Source organism: Hippopotamus amphibius, chromosome 7, assembly GCF_030028045.1.
Source record: "Hippopotamus amphibius kiboko isolate mHipAmp2 chromosome 7, mHipAmp2.hap2, whole genome shotgun sequence".
NCBI classification, from domain to species: Eukaryota; Metazoa; Chordata; class Mammalia; order Artiodactyla; family Hippopotamidae; genus Hippopotamus; species Hippopotamus amphibius.
In genome coordinates, this window is record NC_080192.1 from 128002174 (window position 1) to 128017311 (window position 15138).

Genomic DNA, 15138 nt, shown 5'->3' on the forward strand with positions numbered 1-15138 from the left:
TGGGGGGGGCCGGGCGGGAGTGGGGGGGGGCCCAGCAGGCACTGGCGGCACGCACCTCGGTGGCGTAGAGAATGCCGATGATGCCCGAGATGACGGGGCTGTTCTCACTTTCGTGTTCCTGGCAGATGAGCTCAATGTCCCGGAGTTTGCTGAAGTAGAAGTCGCGCTCCTTCTCCAGCCCATCCACGGTCAGCTTCAAATCCAGTAGCTGCGTGGGGAGAAGGTGGTGGTCAAGCCGGAGACCCCTGCCTCAGACTCCCTTCCCGCCCCGCCGCCCCGGGGGCCTGGCTTTTGTGGCCGTGCTTTCTTGGCTGCCTGTGTCCGCGCCGCTCACCTGCTGGTTGAGTTCAAGAATCTGGGCATCGGTCTCGTGGCCACCGTTTCGGGCTGATGGAGGGTTCTTCCGGAGGATGCAGGGTGGAGCCACGTGGCTCAGCCGGCCGGAGGGCTGCATATTTTTGGGACCTGTGGGGGACGTCCTCTGTGGAACTGCCCAGAGGAGAAGAGTCAGATGGGGGCCGTGGGAGCCCACAGCTCATGGGGCACGAGACAGGCTGGCGTGACTGCGGGGTCGGCCCATGCGGAAGGCAGGCACTCTCGCCCTCCCCTCCTCTCCTGCTCAGGACCGGCATCTACATCTAGGCCTCAAGCCACGGCCACACGTGACACCACAGCAGCTAGGCAGCCCTCTGGCAAGCCCGGGGGGGTGGGGACTATGGGGAACTAAAGAAAGTGTAAGGCTTGGGGAGGGAGGAGAGCTGGCCTGAGGGGGAGAGGAGGGCACGGGGATGGTGGGTGGGGGGAGCGGGGCTGGAGAGCTCAGGGCCCTCTTGCGCGGACAGCTGGGGCCTGAGGGAAAGCAGCTGGCACGCCTCTCAAGTCTGGCTCCCGTTGGTCTCTCCTAATAGAAGCCCAGCCCACAGCCACCCTCCCTGGGGGTGCGGGTGGGAAACCTCAGAGTCTCAAGGCGGGAGGAGACAACAGAAGCCCCCCCCTGCCCCTCTGGGCCCTGCACCCTCTGCTGGGCCTGATCAGGGATCCCAGCTGCTCCCCTGCACCCGGCATGCTGTGGCCACTTGTTTTCCAGCCGCGGCAGCTCCCAGGACAGAGCTTCTAATGCAAAGCAAGCAGGTGAGTGGGGGCAGGCCCAGGCGGGCGCCAGCGCACACGGAGGAGCCGCTCTGCTATGACGGGTTCAGACGCGGGCGGGGCTGCTCCTCTTCTCTCCCAACCCTCTCATCCCCCAAAGGCCCTGTTGCTTTTTCCTCTTCTTCTCTAGAACCCAGACAAAGCCTCGTTTTCAGAGACTCATCTCTTGAGGACTTAGGGCTGTGGGATTCTGGAAATGGGGGAGGGGTGGGGGTGGGGGGTGGGCGGAGATATGGTCAAGATTGGCAAACTCCCATCCCTGGGGAATCAAGTGGGCAGAGGACGAGAAGAGTCTGTAGTGCCAGCACCAGGCCCTTGGCCTGGATGGACCTGGACAGAGGAACCATGCCACGGGCTGCCCCGTCATCTCGAGGGTTAGCTCAGGCTACAGAAAGAAGTGCCCTGGGCCTCCCACCACCAGCTGCCACTGCCATCTGGTGCCAGTGGCTCTCCTTTTGTAGCAATCTCTGGAGCCCTCCCCTCCCTACTGTGACTCCCCCTGGTCTAAGGGGGCAGCAGGCGGCGTCATCTGAACTCCGTGATAACAGGCTCCTCGAGGCTGGCAGGGCCGGGCCGGTGGCCCATGGGGCGCTCCTGGCTGTAGAGCCCTGCCGGCCCGGCCCCCCACACTCCCTCCCCCAGCTCGGGCACGTTACCTGCTGTGCCAATGAGTTTCTTGGATTTGTTGAAGATCTGATCACCTGGGTTAGGAGGTGGTGCTACGTCCTGGCCCTGCCGCGCCAGCAGAGGGTTGTAATCCTTTCCATCATAGTTTGCGTCAAAGAATTTCTTAAACCACTGAATAAACTCAAAATTATCTTGGAATTTTCCTTTCACTAATTTCTCTACAGGAATGATCTGAAATAGACCACATAAGCAGAGAACGTTAACCTCCTGCTGCTGGAGGGCTGCCTTCCTCTGTGAGAGGGCCACTGCTCTCAGGAAAGCCAGCCCCTGGGCTGCGGCATCCTCCACCTTCTCCACCTGGCCCCCCTCCCCGTGCCACCCGAACAGATGGGCAGGCTGCAGGCCCCGGCCCGGGGTCCAGAGACAGCCCTTTCCTCCTGGCACAGGAGCAAGTGTGTGGGGAGACATCTCTTGGTGCTGCCGCCTGCACGTGGGGGCTGCTGGCACCGGGGGCCTGGGCCATCAAGGCAGTAGCGTGAGCCAAGAGGCTTTTCTTGGGCCCTACAGAGGAGGAACTTAACAGGAGCAGTATACCGGGGCTCAGGGGCTGGGGTGCAGGGTCCAGAGAGGAGGAAGGGGCAGGGATGTCGTCAGGATGGGGTGGGGTTTTCCACGGAGCCTTGAGCTGGGGGAACATTCTCCCTGGAGAGTCGGGGGGTGGAGAGAGGCGTGAGAGCTGGATTGACCCCAGCAGCCCCTGCTGCCCTGGCTGCTGGGCCATCTTCTTCCCTGGGGGGTCACACAGCTCCTCGGGGCCCCTCAGAGCACAGGCACCTACTTTGTCAACACCCATCTTCTTGAAAGCTGCTTGCAGCACCTTGAAGTTGTGGATGTATTCATGCTCTAGCTTGGCCTGGAACTTCACCTTCCTCAAGTGCACACAGCCAGGGAAGAGCATGTCCATGAACTGGCAGTAGGCTGCCCCTGTGGAGAGACACGGGATGCTCACTTTCACTTCCCCAGGCCAAGTGGGGCTACTCCCCAAACCAACCTGTCTCCTCTTCTCTCTCTTCATTCCCAGGGCCAGGCCAGTCCTACTTGCAGGATAGACATGGCCAGACCTTCCAAGAATGAGAGCAATTACCATACAGGGATGCAATTATGTACCAGCACCGTATCACACACTGCGTTACAGAATTTAATCCTAACAGCAACCGTGGTTAGATAGCTGATGTCGTCTCCATTCACGGATGGGAAGACATGGATGAGACCTAGAGAGGTGTGGTGACTTGCCCCGGGTTGCACTACAGGAAGAGCTGAGATCTGGACCCCCCCAAGTGGCTAGGCTGGACCTGGTGCTGGTGACCTCTGGCTTCACTGCCTGTCCCCAGTGCACTGCCCTTTCTACAGCCCTTCACTGTGCCTCTCCTGCACTTTGGTTTTTACTCTTTCCATCCCACAGAGACCCCTATTTCCTTACTTCAACTCCAAACACTTTGGCTAGCTGAGGGCTCTGCAGCTCTCCTTAATCCTAATTACAAGCTATGTTGTCCACTGTGGCTGTTCTGCCTCCCGCCTCCCCTCCTTTGCCCCCCAGCAGAGCCCACTCCCCCGCCCCCCCACCCCCATTCCCAGCCTCCCACCTGAGCAGAGCTGTTCTATCTTGGTATAATTGAGGTGTAGGGAGTCATTGACCCATGCAAGCATATCATGGCGACTCAGATTCTCACTGGTCACGGATGTGGAGTACACATTGACGGCCATACCCCAGCTGCAAAGAAAGAAGAAAGGCAAGGTCAGTCCCTGGGGGCCTTGTGTTGTTCTTGAGCCTGAAGGAGAGAAGGACCTGGAGGGTCCCTGGGGAAACGAAAAGCATCTTCCTCCAGACTAGCAGTTTACCTCCTGGAGAAGGGGTACTTATTCACTCCTGAAACATCTGGTGAGTGTCTACTATATGCTAGACCTGCGCTAAGAAGTGGTGAACTCAGACGTGGTCTCTGCCTCCGAGGAGTTTACAGACAGGCAAATCCTCTCAGCAGGGAGTGACAAGGCAGGAAAAGCAGCACATGCAAAGTTCAAGGATGGCACAAAGAAGGGAGTGATCTCTTCTGCTTGGCAGGGTCAGCAAAGACTCCAGAGAGGCCTGAAAGGGGTAGGAATTTTCTGAACATACAGGGGATGGAGTAGAAGGGCAGTGCGGGCCCCAGGACTAGCAAGAACAGAGGTGTGGCTTATTCCGGGCCTCTGAGTTGTCCAGCAGGCCTGGGGTGCGGGTGTTTGTGTGCAACGAGGCTGGAAGGGGCTGCCTGCAAAGGGCTTTGTTTACCATGAGAAGGAGTCTGGCCTTTCTGTTTAAATAAGGGAAGCCATTAGAGGATTTTAAGCAGACAGTACTTGACCAGATTTGGGTTCTAGACAGCTGACTAATCTTCACATCTGCTCTGACTTCAGACCCTATATCCCTGTGTGGCCTGCTGGCTGACCCACAGGCACCTAAATTCCGCTCATCCAGAAACTTCCCCTAATACATGCTTCTGCTCCTGTATCTGTTGTCCCAGTGAATGTCACCACCAGGCACCCGTCACCCATGCTGGAGACTTGCGGGGTCGTCCCGGACAGTTTACTCCCCCTCACCGTCAAAGCCCGTTCATTCAGCAAGTCTGGTGACTCTGCCTCCCCAGTGTGCCCTGCCCTCTGCCCGCCTCCTGCTGCCTCGGGGTTTCTGCATCCATTCTCTCCGGCCAAGCTCGCAGAAGCCTCCTAGAGGGCCTTCCGGCCCCCAGGCACTCCCTCCCCCAGTCCATCCCTGACACCGCTGTGCTCAGAATGTATGTGCAAGCAGCCCTGGCCACGTCACCCCCCAGCTTACAGCACTTTCAATCAGCAGTCAGAAACGAGATACCCATCGGCTGGATTTGCCTTGCAGACTTGAACTGTTCAGCACTCACAGTGTTGGGAACGTTTTTGAATCAGTGCCCAATATGTTAAAGGTGGGATGTGCGACACAAGCAATTTGGGATTTCTGGCTTCTTTTGGCAGCCCTGGGCCTCTGCTCCCGCACAGCAACCTACATTTGCAGCTGGGCAGAGGCGCCCTCCTCCGGCCAGCGGGTGTAAGTGCCTCCTTACCCTCCCCCCAGCCCCCCACAGAGGTCAAGGGTCAGCTGCTATTATTACTGACTTGCACTGTTAAGAGAAGAGGGAAATATTTCTTGTAACTAGGTCTTTATCAGAAATGGGGAAACAGGACTGCGCATTTCAAGAACTGTGAGAGTACATATTTCTGGAGTGAAGATTATTTCTTTAGGTTTAATACACAAAGCATCTCCCTGAAGGGATACTATACCCCGCCCACTTCCCCGTCCCCTGTCGGCATCTGTTCTTATAATGTGACCCCTCCCCACCACTTATCAAGCTCTTCAGTGGGCCCTGCCTCTCCAGCCTGTCTTCTACTTTGATCCCCCAGTTGGAAGCCATGGGTAGCTCTACTCACTCTGCTTGAAACGCAGCTCCCACCCCCAAAGTCCACTCATTCTCTGCTCTAAAGGTTCTCAAACTGTGGTCCCTGGAGCAGCTTTGGTGCTCTATGGGCATCTGCTTGTTAGAAATTCCAAGTTATAAGTTCTAATTCCTGAGCCTCGTCCCAGACCTACTGAGTCAGAAACTGCACTTGACCAAGAAGTTCTACAGGCACAGTCAAATTAGAGAAGCTGCTTTAGAGAAGAGGCTCAGTTGGTATCTGCTAGGCTGTGCTCCCCTGGCCCCACCCAAAGTATATATAATGGAACCTCACTAGATGCACATTTAACTTCAATAAATTTTCTGAAAAAAAATCAAGAAACCGTCTTATTCTTAGTCATTCCTCCTTTTAAAAATAGATCCTCTCCTTCATTGCCCAGGGAAAGGGAAGCCAGACAGAGCCAAAAAGCCAAGAGAAACAAAAATTATTGACTTGGGAGCCTCTAAGGACTCAGGAGCTGACAATTCCAGAGATTTCTGAGGGTAATTCTGACTGCACTTGAGTATCCTCTTACACAGTGGTTTGGAGCCACTGCCCTGTAATCTGCCCCTGCACTAACCACTGGACTTGTTGAAATGCCTGCCTCCCTCATCGGTAAACACCGCAAAGTCAGGAGTGGTGCTTCCAGGCCTGTAACAGGCAAAGTATTCAGCAGATTTGCTGAATGATTGAGTGACACCTCCTCACTTTCTCTCCACTTTCTGAATCATCTTTTATCACCTTCTGGCCTGGACCTTCCCTCCTCCACTCAGCCTTCAGGACTCAGCTTGGGCTCCATCTCCTCCAGGAAATATTCTCTGAGCCCCTGTGCAGGGAGACATGGCCCTCCTCTGTGTCTCTCTGTCACCCTAAGCATACTCAATCATGGCTTGATCACATTCTCTTGAAATCACTTGTGTGTCTGTCCCTCCCACCTGTCTGTAAGCTCCTCAATGACCAGGCTGTTTGATTCACTATTGGGTTCTAGATCAATTCTCAGTGAACAGCAATCACAGAGACTGGAGTCAGGAGAGTGATTCTTAGTTTGCAGGGAACTCACTTAAAGTAACCTCAGCAGGCATGGCAGGAGTGCATGGACACCAGACTTGATTAGAGAGGAAGGTGGGTAGGGTCAAGGCAAGTGCATTGTATTTTCTTTTCTTTTCTTCTGACCGTGCTGTGTGGCATGAAGGATCTTAGTTCCCAAACAGGGGACAACCTGTGCCCCCTGCAGTGGAAGCAAGAAGTCTTCACCACTGGACTGCCAAGGAAATCCCAAGTGTATTGTATTTGATGAGTATTTAGTTAGGGACACTGAGAAACAGAAAGATTTGCCCCTGTCCTCAAGCAGTTTATAGTCTTGCTGGGGAGACCAACACACAGCAGAACAGAATAACCAAATGTCCCAAAGTGTGGTGAAAACAGTAGGTGCTACAGAAAGTCAGGAAGGAGAGAGCAGGCAGAACTGGAGAATGGATTTGAACAGCTCTGATATGAATGGTCAGTCCCTGCCAGGCCTTCGGGGGTCTGCAGAGGTCTGTGGGACCTAAGTGCAGATGGGACAAGCTATTCTGGATGCTGGCCTCTCACAGGCTTGGGGACTCATTTCTCCATGAGGCATTGGGGGCTGTTCTGTTCCTAGGCTCCTGGGGCACAGAGTCTGGGCTGGTCAGGGGTCCTGGGAGGTGTAGGGTGGTCTTATGTTGGCCCTGGGAGTTCCTGAGCCACTTTAGGGATTTATTTTTCCTGTTTACTGTGTATGAGTTTCGAGTGCTGATTGCTGAAGAAAAGCAGAGGCACTGGTCCTAGTCTAAATTAGTCTTCCAGTTTTTGACTGAAATCATTTGAGCTTCAAGGGTCCTCCAACCTGAGTGCAGCCTTCCTGCGGTTCCCCAGCACCTCTAAGTATTATATACAACCACATCATGTATATTATTACATAGTATATATACAATTACATATTACACTAGATAACTATATATTAATACATATTTATATATAATGTAGTACATTCTTAGGTATAGTATGTATAACTATATATGATATATACCAATATATTTATATATAATATATAATACAGCTGGCTTCCAGTGTCCACAGGGTATTTGTTCCAGGACCACTGTGGATACCAAAATATGTGGATGCTCATGTCTCTCATGTAAGATGGCATGGTACTTGCAAATAGCACATCCTCCTGTGTACTTTAAATCATCTCTAGATTACTTATAATACCTCATACAATGTAAATGCTATGTAAGTAGTTGCTGGTTCATGGCAAATTCAAGTTTTACTTTTTTGGAACTTTCTGGAATTTTTTTTCCAAATATTTTCTGTGGTTGGTCAAATCCGTGGATATGGAATCCACTAATATGGACGGGTGACTGTATAATATATTTGGTGTATTCTGTCTATAATATAGTTATACACACATATATTTTACATGTATATAATTTAAAAACTACTCCTGGTGCACAACCAGGTATTAGAACCACAGTCCTCATCTGATGCACGTGCTTGGCTGGGATTGCCTGGCCCGCACTGCAGTGGCACAGGCTGGGATACTGGGATGTTTCGGCACTTCCCTGGGGGGACACTGTTAGCCATTTTCCTCCTTGGGAAACAGGAAAAGTCTCCAGTCTCCCTTCCAGAACACAACTAAAGGCCTTGCTATCAGGGCTCTAAGAGTCACCAAGAGCTACATAGGTAATAGAAGAATGCCCAAATCTTCTCAGCTTGGCCAGAAATTCCCAACTCTGTCTGTGCCTGATGAGGGAAGGGAATTTTTCACACCTTTGATCAGTCTGTATCTCAGATCCCCAAGGTGGCAACAGTGCCTGTAAGGAGAAAGCTGGAAAATAAGGGCCCCTCTCAGGGCCCAATCACTAATTATGCTTTTTACCTCCTGTGGGGCGTTTGGGGAAGTGGGTGGGTGTCACATGGAGAGGGGTGGGAGGGTGGAGAGGGGGTGGGTGGGCAGCTGATACGTGGAACAGAGCCTTATCTCCACTCGGGATTGGCTCTGGTTCCTCCAGGTGGTACTACCCTCTAGCCCAGCTGGGGTCTATTTTGGCTCAGGAGGACCCATCCAAGACACTCAAGGGTCTCTGCAAGGATTCCAAGTCACACATGCTAGGGGGCACTAAGAAACCAGCCTCCTAGTTTCCTTATTCCTCATCATGACGGGAAGGGCAGGATGCCCTTCTTTTAATTTTTCTCTCCTAGATTTGGCCCTATAACTAAACTAATTTATGGCCAGCAGGTGGCACCCAGGTCCTGGGCAAAGACTCCTTTAAAAGTTTCTCCCATCCCCAAATCCCCCTCTCCATAGCTCAGTTTAGAAAAGGGAGAGCCCCTAACTTTGACCTTGTCCCCAAAGAGAAAGCCTGGTTTGGTGGTGTCAGGGCAGGGGCTTGATTGGAGTCCTTAATCCTATCCCAGGTGTCCCCTAAGAACTGGACCAGCTGGAGTGGCCGGGGGCATTGGGTCTGCTCCAAGATTCTGGACTCAACTAAACCAACCTCCTGATTCCCCAAAGCCATAAGTTAAACGCACCAAAGGGTACAGCTTCCGATGACTTTTTGTATTTGGGGGTTGACTCAGGCCTAGACTCAAACCAGACCAACTTCTGGGGGTGGAGGTATATAAAGCATTTGCCCAAGCACCTAGCCCGAAGAGGCCCAGTTGCCTCCAGCAGGGACACTGTCTAAGACAACTCTTAAAGTTAACACACCAGGAACCAAGGGCTGCTGCCCCTCCCCTGAGAGAACGGGAGGCAACACCCAGAGGGGGCAGGCTCTGTTCTAAGGGCTACAACAGCAGGGTCTTCTAACCCTGTCCTTGTGTTTCTACCATGATCTTTGGCACACGGTGTCAGAAGAAACAGCCTGATGGGGTTATTGCATGTCACCCTCCAGGTCAGCCTGAAACCCAACTCAAGGATCAGACTGAGGATGTGGCTTTGGGAACAGCCTGCTCTGCAGGGTCTTGACTCCTGCTACCAGGTCTGGGGTCAAGGGAAAGAAAAGTTGAGGAGGTTTAATCTGGTGATTTTGCTAAATCATTTCCTATGCTAGGACCATAAGGTTCACGGTGCAGTCACTGGCAATGGGAAAAGCTCTCATCAGGAGAGGCAGAGCTGCTGGTCATCTGCAGCCTAAGGCCTTGAACATGGTCATCAAGACCAAATCTCAACATCCCGTGGCCGGAAAAGAGTTTCTAGAGACCATCCAGCTCCTCCCCAGATACCTAGGACTGCACTTAGAGCTAGGCATTTACATTCCTAAATCATAAACAAGTCTGTATAACTCTAAAAGCCCACATTCTAATATTTAATAACCTTATCACCAGCCTAAATCTAATTTTGGCTTTTTGGTTTTAAGTCTTCAGTGGAACTCTACCTTCCACAAATATGTCTTGAAGATAATTCAGGGACCCTCAGTCTTCTCTAATTCTTTGGTCTCTAGAAGAACTCCTTGCAGTTCCCAGGTCTCTACCCTCTGCCCCCCACGGCTATGAGGGACACACCATGTCTTTGGGTCCTGCAGCAGGTGTTGGGCGTGCCTCCAGCAGGCTCCAAAAAAGGTGCTGCTTTAAGGATACCAGATCTCCAGTCAGACAACTTGGGTTTAAATCCTGGCTCTAACATTTTCTAGCTGCTTGACTTTGGGCCTCAGTTTCCTCATCTATAAAATGGGGACAAAACAGTCCCCACTTCATAGAGCTGTTACAAGGACTAGGTGAGTCACGTACACAAAGTGCTGAGCAGAGCCCGGCACACAGCAAGTATTCAGTCAGTATTATCAGCATTACTGGGGTAGACGCTGAGAATCCAAGGGCACCTGTTTGAGAAGGCAGCGCCCAACACACATCCAGCTTCAGGCCTGCGAGACCATGGAATGCCAGTCTAGGAGGGAGACAGACTATAGAACTATGCTTTTCTCTGTCCCTTCACCTGCGGACAGCCATCTGGGCTTCCTGAAGCTGAGCCTCTAACCACGATCCCTCCCCAACTCCAGATTTGCCATACATTCTGCTTTGTAGATGCCATCCTACCGGCCAAGAAAACTGGAACAGACGTTGCGGGATCAGAGGACAGAGAACTCTGAGGAGCTTGCCAAAACCTTTCCCACTCCTGACATGGGGCTATGCCCATGGTCACTGGGCTACTCCTTCCTGCCTGGGCCCAGGGGGGCTGAAGTCACCTGTTTGGAAAAATCTGCAAAATTGTTACCCCTTGCCCCCTGGGTTACCATCCAGGTTATTCTGGGGTTGCACGGAGGCAATATGTGGAGGCAGGGTTGAAGGGTTCTGAGGGACTGGAGGAGCCCTGCTGGCGGGTCACAAAGCCCTGGCAGCCCCAGCCAATCACCTTCTTCTCCTGGCTGACCAAGGACCTGACTCACAGGGAGGCTCAGCCTCCCAAAGCTGAATTTAAAAAGTAGAGATAGGGCAGGTGGAGTAGTTCCGAGGCTGGAACCAGTACAGGCCCACTCCAGCAGATCCAGGACAGGGGTCTGGATGGCATAGGTTCTGGTAGGGACTGGAGTTTCTCCAGGATTCTGTTCTCACAATGCTTTTAGGTCACGCAGCTCTCCCCTAAGATCCTGAACCCTGCCGAGGTTCCAGCCACTGGAGTCCTGAACCTGTCCCGCTGAACACGATCTGAACTCTAAAGAGGCAGGTCTGGATAACGCTGCCGTGCCCCTTGTAGCTGCTGTCCTGGGGAAGGAGTCCTTCGGGGAGTTCTGGCCAGATTGCTCTACCTGGTCATTACTCAAAGCGTTCATGGAAATCCAGGATGGGAGAAAACACAACTCCTCACTTGCTAAAATGAATCCATTTTTAGTAGGGTCCACGTCGGTGGGCAGGTAGAAAGGTAAACCTTTCTTCCCAAAGGTTCTCTACTGGAGATCTTTAAGTTCCACAAACCCTTCTTCTTAAGTCAGCAAACTTCCACGATGGGAGCCACCATCTAAACAAGGCTACCAGCCATCGACTCCTAGAGCTGCACAGCGTGGGGAAGCGAGATTTCATGGTAGAAGATGCAGCTTGGCTGCGGGCTCTGCCACTCACTGCCTGTGAGACTTCGAGCAAGTAGTTTGAAGTATCCGAGCCTCAGTTTTCACGTCTGAAGAATCAGAATGATTCTCTCGAGCATGGGATTATTCTGGGGTTAATGAGGGACCCCGTATGTGGGAACCAAAGGTTCATCATCACTCCACTTTGGGGCCCGAACAAGCTTTACGACAGGCAGAGGAGACAGGCAGAGGATGACTGACGTGTTTGACTCACGTTCTTCTTCCCAGCACCCTGGAAAGCTCCCCACAGAGCTCTGATAGGGTCCTGAGCAGGGGTGAGCAGGGGCAGGCGTGGCTTTCGGTTGTGGCCCTCCGGCAGCTATGCTGGAGCTCTGGTGGCCATTTCTTTCCTTAATTAGTACTAGCTCAGGGCTCTGGACACAGTAAATATCGCTGAGTGAATGAGTGAATGAATGAATGGGAGAGGTTGAAATGCAGTGTGGGGTTTCAGGTGGGCTCAGAAAGGATGGTTTTCTGGCCACATTTCCTATCTGTTGACCCCAAGGAACAGAAGAGTAGAAACCTGGCTGCACCCACTGGCCACACACAACCAGATGCAGCATGAAGCTCCTGGACACTCAGCGAGAGACCGAAAAAGATCTCTTCCTCTGATACAAGGAAAAGAGAAACTATATCACATGGTTATATAGCTGCCAGACTCCTCAGAGGAGGGCTTTGGGATTGTTCTGAGAACAGAACTTGGTACCTGCTGGGAAGACACCCCAGCTGGGACCAGCTCTCAAGTCCAGCTCCGTGCACATTTCTGGGGAGAGGGTGGCTGGCCCATCGGTGGCCTGAACATAGGGAGCGAGGCTGCAGTGGCTGGTGGGACATGTGGGGAAGAGAACATTTGTGTCTGTAGCCCTAGTGGGTCTGGTGTCCCCTTACTGATCTTCCATGCTTCAAAAGCAGCTCTGGTCTTGGGGGCACATTCAAACCACGCCACTTTATCTTCCTTTCAAACGATATTTCTTTAGACTGTGTGGCTGACAGGTGTCCCATGTGCTCCCCTCCTCTGAAACTGGATTCTATGAACCGTTCAGCCTACCTTTCCTCCACCCCAGGCCCAGCCCTTCTCTGCTCTCAGGGCCCCTCCCCCGCCACAGCCAATCCACCAGTTTTATTTCCTTGCCTTTCTGACAGACTGCTCATTTAATCCTCCAACCTTTCCACCAGCAAGTCTACCTGGCGATGTCTAGAACAAACCTGCCAAGATTCAACATTTGAGTCTCTGTCCTTTCTCGTGCAGACTCTCATTCTTCACAACCCTAAGGCTACACTCTACCTGCCCCCCTGCAGGCGACACGGTCGGTCCCCCTCAGTGCGGACGTGTGTGGGAGGGGTACCTTCAGGCCTGCCCTCCTTCGAGTAGCTTCTCTCCTACTCTACCATGGTGCCTGAAGTTCCCATCACGAATGCCACTCTTGTGGACTACAGCATTTGTCTCCAAAAAGCCTTAGTTATTATCTCAATTTGAAATATGAGGAGATGAAGGCTCTGGGTTCAGTGACTTGTTCAGACTCAAGATCAAGCACTGGCAAAGCCAGAGCACGAATCCAGGTCACCTGCGCCCAAACCCTGTGCTCCTCGCACACCGCGGCACCGTGGCAGGAAGAGTGACTTGATTCTGCGCAGCTCTAGTACAGGATGGCTTGCTCTGATTTAGGCCCCTGAGCATTAGGAGAAAGGAAAGGAAACGTCAAAGGTTTTCTCCTTTATATACTTCTCTTTCCAAGCTACGGGAACATCGCTCTAATCTCACACAGCAAGTGTGTACTGACCACTGCCATAACGTGCTAAGCACCCCAAGGGGCACCACGAGGGCATGGGATGATTTAAGTCATGGGTCTTCTCCTTAAGGAGCCTTTGTTTGGTTGAAGAAATAAGAGTAATTCACAAAACAACAAGGGAGCCCACAAGCCAGAATATATGAAGTACTAACTTGTACAAGTGCATCTGGCTTTTAACTGCTCTGGGACAGGGTAAAGGATGAGCGGGGCCTCAGTAGTTGGACAGTTTCTGGGGGTAGGTGGCATCTAATTTAGGCCTTTAAAGATGACAGGACATCAAAAAGCAGTGAAGAGAAAATGAAAAGTTTGGGACATGGGAAACGTATCTATTATTATTTTTATTTGAAAAATGAGTGTGAGACCCATGATTAAATCCGAGAGGAATGTCAGAGGATGCAATCAGCAGAGGAGATGGGAGAGGTAAATGGTGTCCCAGGAGCCAAGGGAGGGACCAGTTTCAAGGAGGAGGTTACCTGCCCTGTTTAATGAAGTTACCAGACCTTGGATAGAGAAATGGTCATTAGGTTATGCAAGAAGAAATGATGAAACTCTGAGTCGTTTTGTTGGAGTGTGAGGACAGAAGCTAGACCTGCAGACAATTACGGAGTCCCAGATCATTTGCCCAAGAGGATGCTGAGGGGCGAAATCAGGGATTCGTCACTAAGGCTACTGGGTCTGCTGCGGCACTGCCGGCTGACTAGAGAGGGACAGATTGTGAACCAGAGAACACCTTGCTTCTTTCAGTAAAATCTGGAAAATGCATGGTCCTTTCCTTAAGTTCTAGACGGTATCTGTCTAAGGAGGCTCACCAATGCAACCTCATGGTCTTTCTTTTCTCTCTTTCTTCCTTTCTTCCTTCCTTCCTTCCTTCCTTCCTTCCTTCCTTCCTTCCTTCCTTCCCTCCCTCCCTCCCTCCTTCCTTCCTTCCTTCCTTCCTTCCTTCCTTCCCTCTTTCCCTCTTTCTTTCTTTCTTTCTTTCTTTCTTTCTTTCTTTTTTCTTTCTTTCTTTCTTTCCCCCTCTCTCTCTCTTTCTTTCTTTTACTTTCTTTCTAGAACTTTTATTGAGATATAATTGACATACAATAAACTGCATATATTTAAAGTGTAGAATTTGATTTTTTTTCTTATTTGTAATGTATATATGGCAATCCCAATCTCCCAATTCATCGCCCCCCCCCCCCCCCACACACTTTCCCCCCTTGGTGTCCATGTTTGTTCTCTACATCTGTGTCTGTATTTCTGCCTCATGGTCTTTCTAAAGCTTTTTACAACACGGTGTCATGAATGAAAAGAAAGAATGGGAAAAACTTTTAATATAATAAGAGGAGTTTGGAGAATGTTTTAGATATTAATATACTGTTCTGCTTGGTATTTAGTTTTGTTGACAATTACTCTATCAAGGCAGGGTAGAATAAACAAAATTTGTTTCTAAGGACTATTCAGAGCCTCAGATTCACTTACGTGCTGATCACTGTTTACTGAGTGTATGTTCCAGGCACTGAGCCAGGCATGGGGCCTATAGAAAGCAAAGGGACCCAGTGTGGACCCTTGAGGAGTTCGCGGACTAAGGTGGGAGCTAGACAGGTGAAAAAAATAACCAAAGGGTGACATGTTACACTACAACCCCAGATGCAGGAAGGGCATGCTGCTGGAGCCACTCTGCTTCCTGGGTCAGCGAAGGCTCCTGGAGGCAGCACAGTTTGAGTCAAGATGATAGGGGAACAGACTGGGAGGATGGAGAGGATTACAGGTCGTTCACCCCAGAATGCATGTTGGGGGCAGGAGGAGATGTGGTTAAAGTTAGACAGAAGCTACAACCAAGAGCTCGGTAAGGTGGCTGGGAGTTATTCCATCCTGGAGAAACTCACCAAGGGATTTTTCCCCCGTGTATATATTTGTACCAATACAAAAATATTTGTAACACTACTATAGTTAAAATAGCTGAGCATAATTTCCAAATCAAAAATACAGCAAATGAAATTATAGTGCTTAGACAC

The 15138-nt window shown here is 51.4% G+C and overlaps 1 protein-coding gene across 2 annotated transcripts in view; it reads right to left on the reverse strand.

Annotated features, from left to right (window-relative positions):
* MAPRE3 (microtubule associated protein RP/EB family member 3) overlaps positions 1–15138 on the reverse strand; it is a 47339-nt gene that overhangs the window by 1120 nt on the left and 31081 nt on the right. Inside the window, exons 2-6 of one of the 2 annotated variants that reach the window (XM_057742630.1) lie at positions 3420–3547; positions 2615–2760; positions 1851–2007; positions 335–489; positions 56–208 (exon numbers count right to left, since the gene is read on the reverse strand). In XM_057742630.1, the coding sequence (XP_057598613.1) occupies positions 56–208; positions 335–489; positions 1851–2007; positions 2615–2760; positions 3420–3540 (732 nt within the window). In that variant the 5' untranslated portion in view covers positions 3541–3547. Of the gene's footprint in view, positions 1–55; positions 209–334; positions 490–1805; positions 2008–2614; positions 2761–3419; positions 3548–15138 lie in introns of both variants that reach the window. The other variant, XM_057742629.1, reaches the window with a different exon arrangement.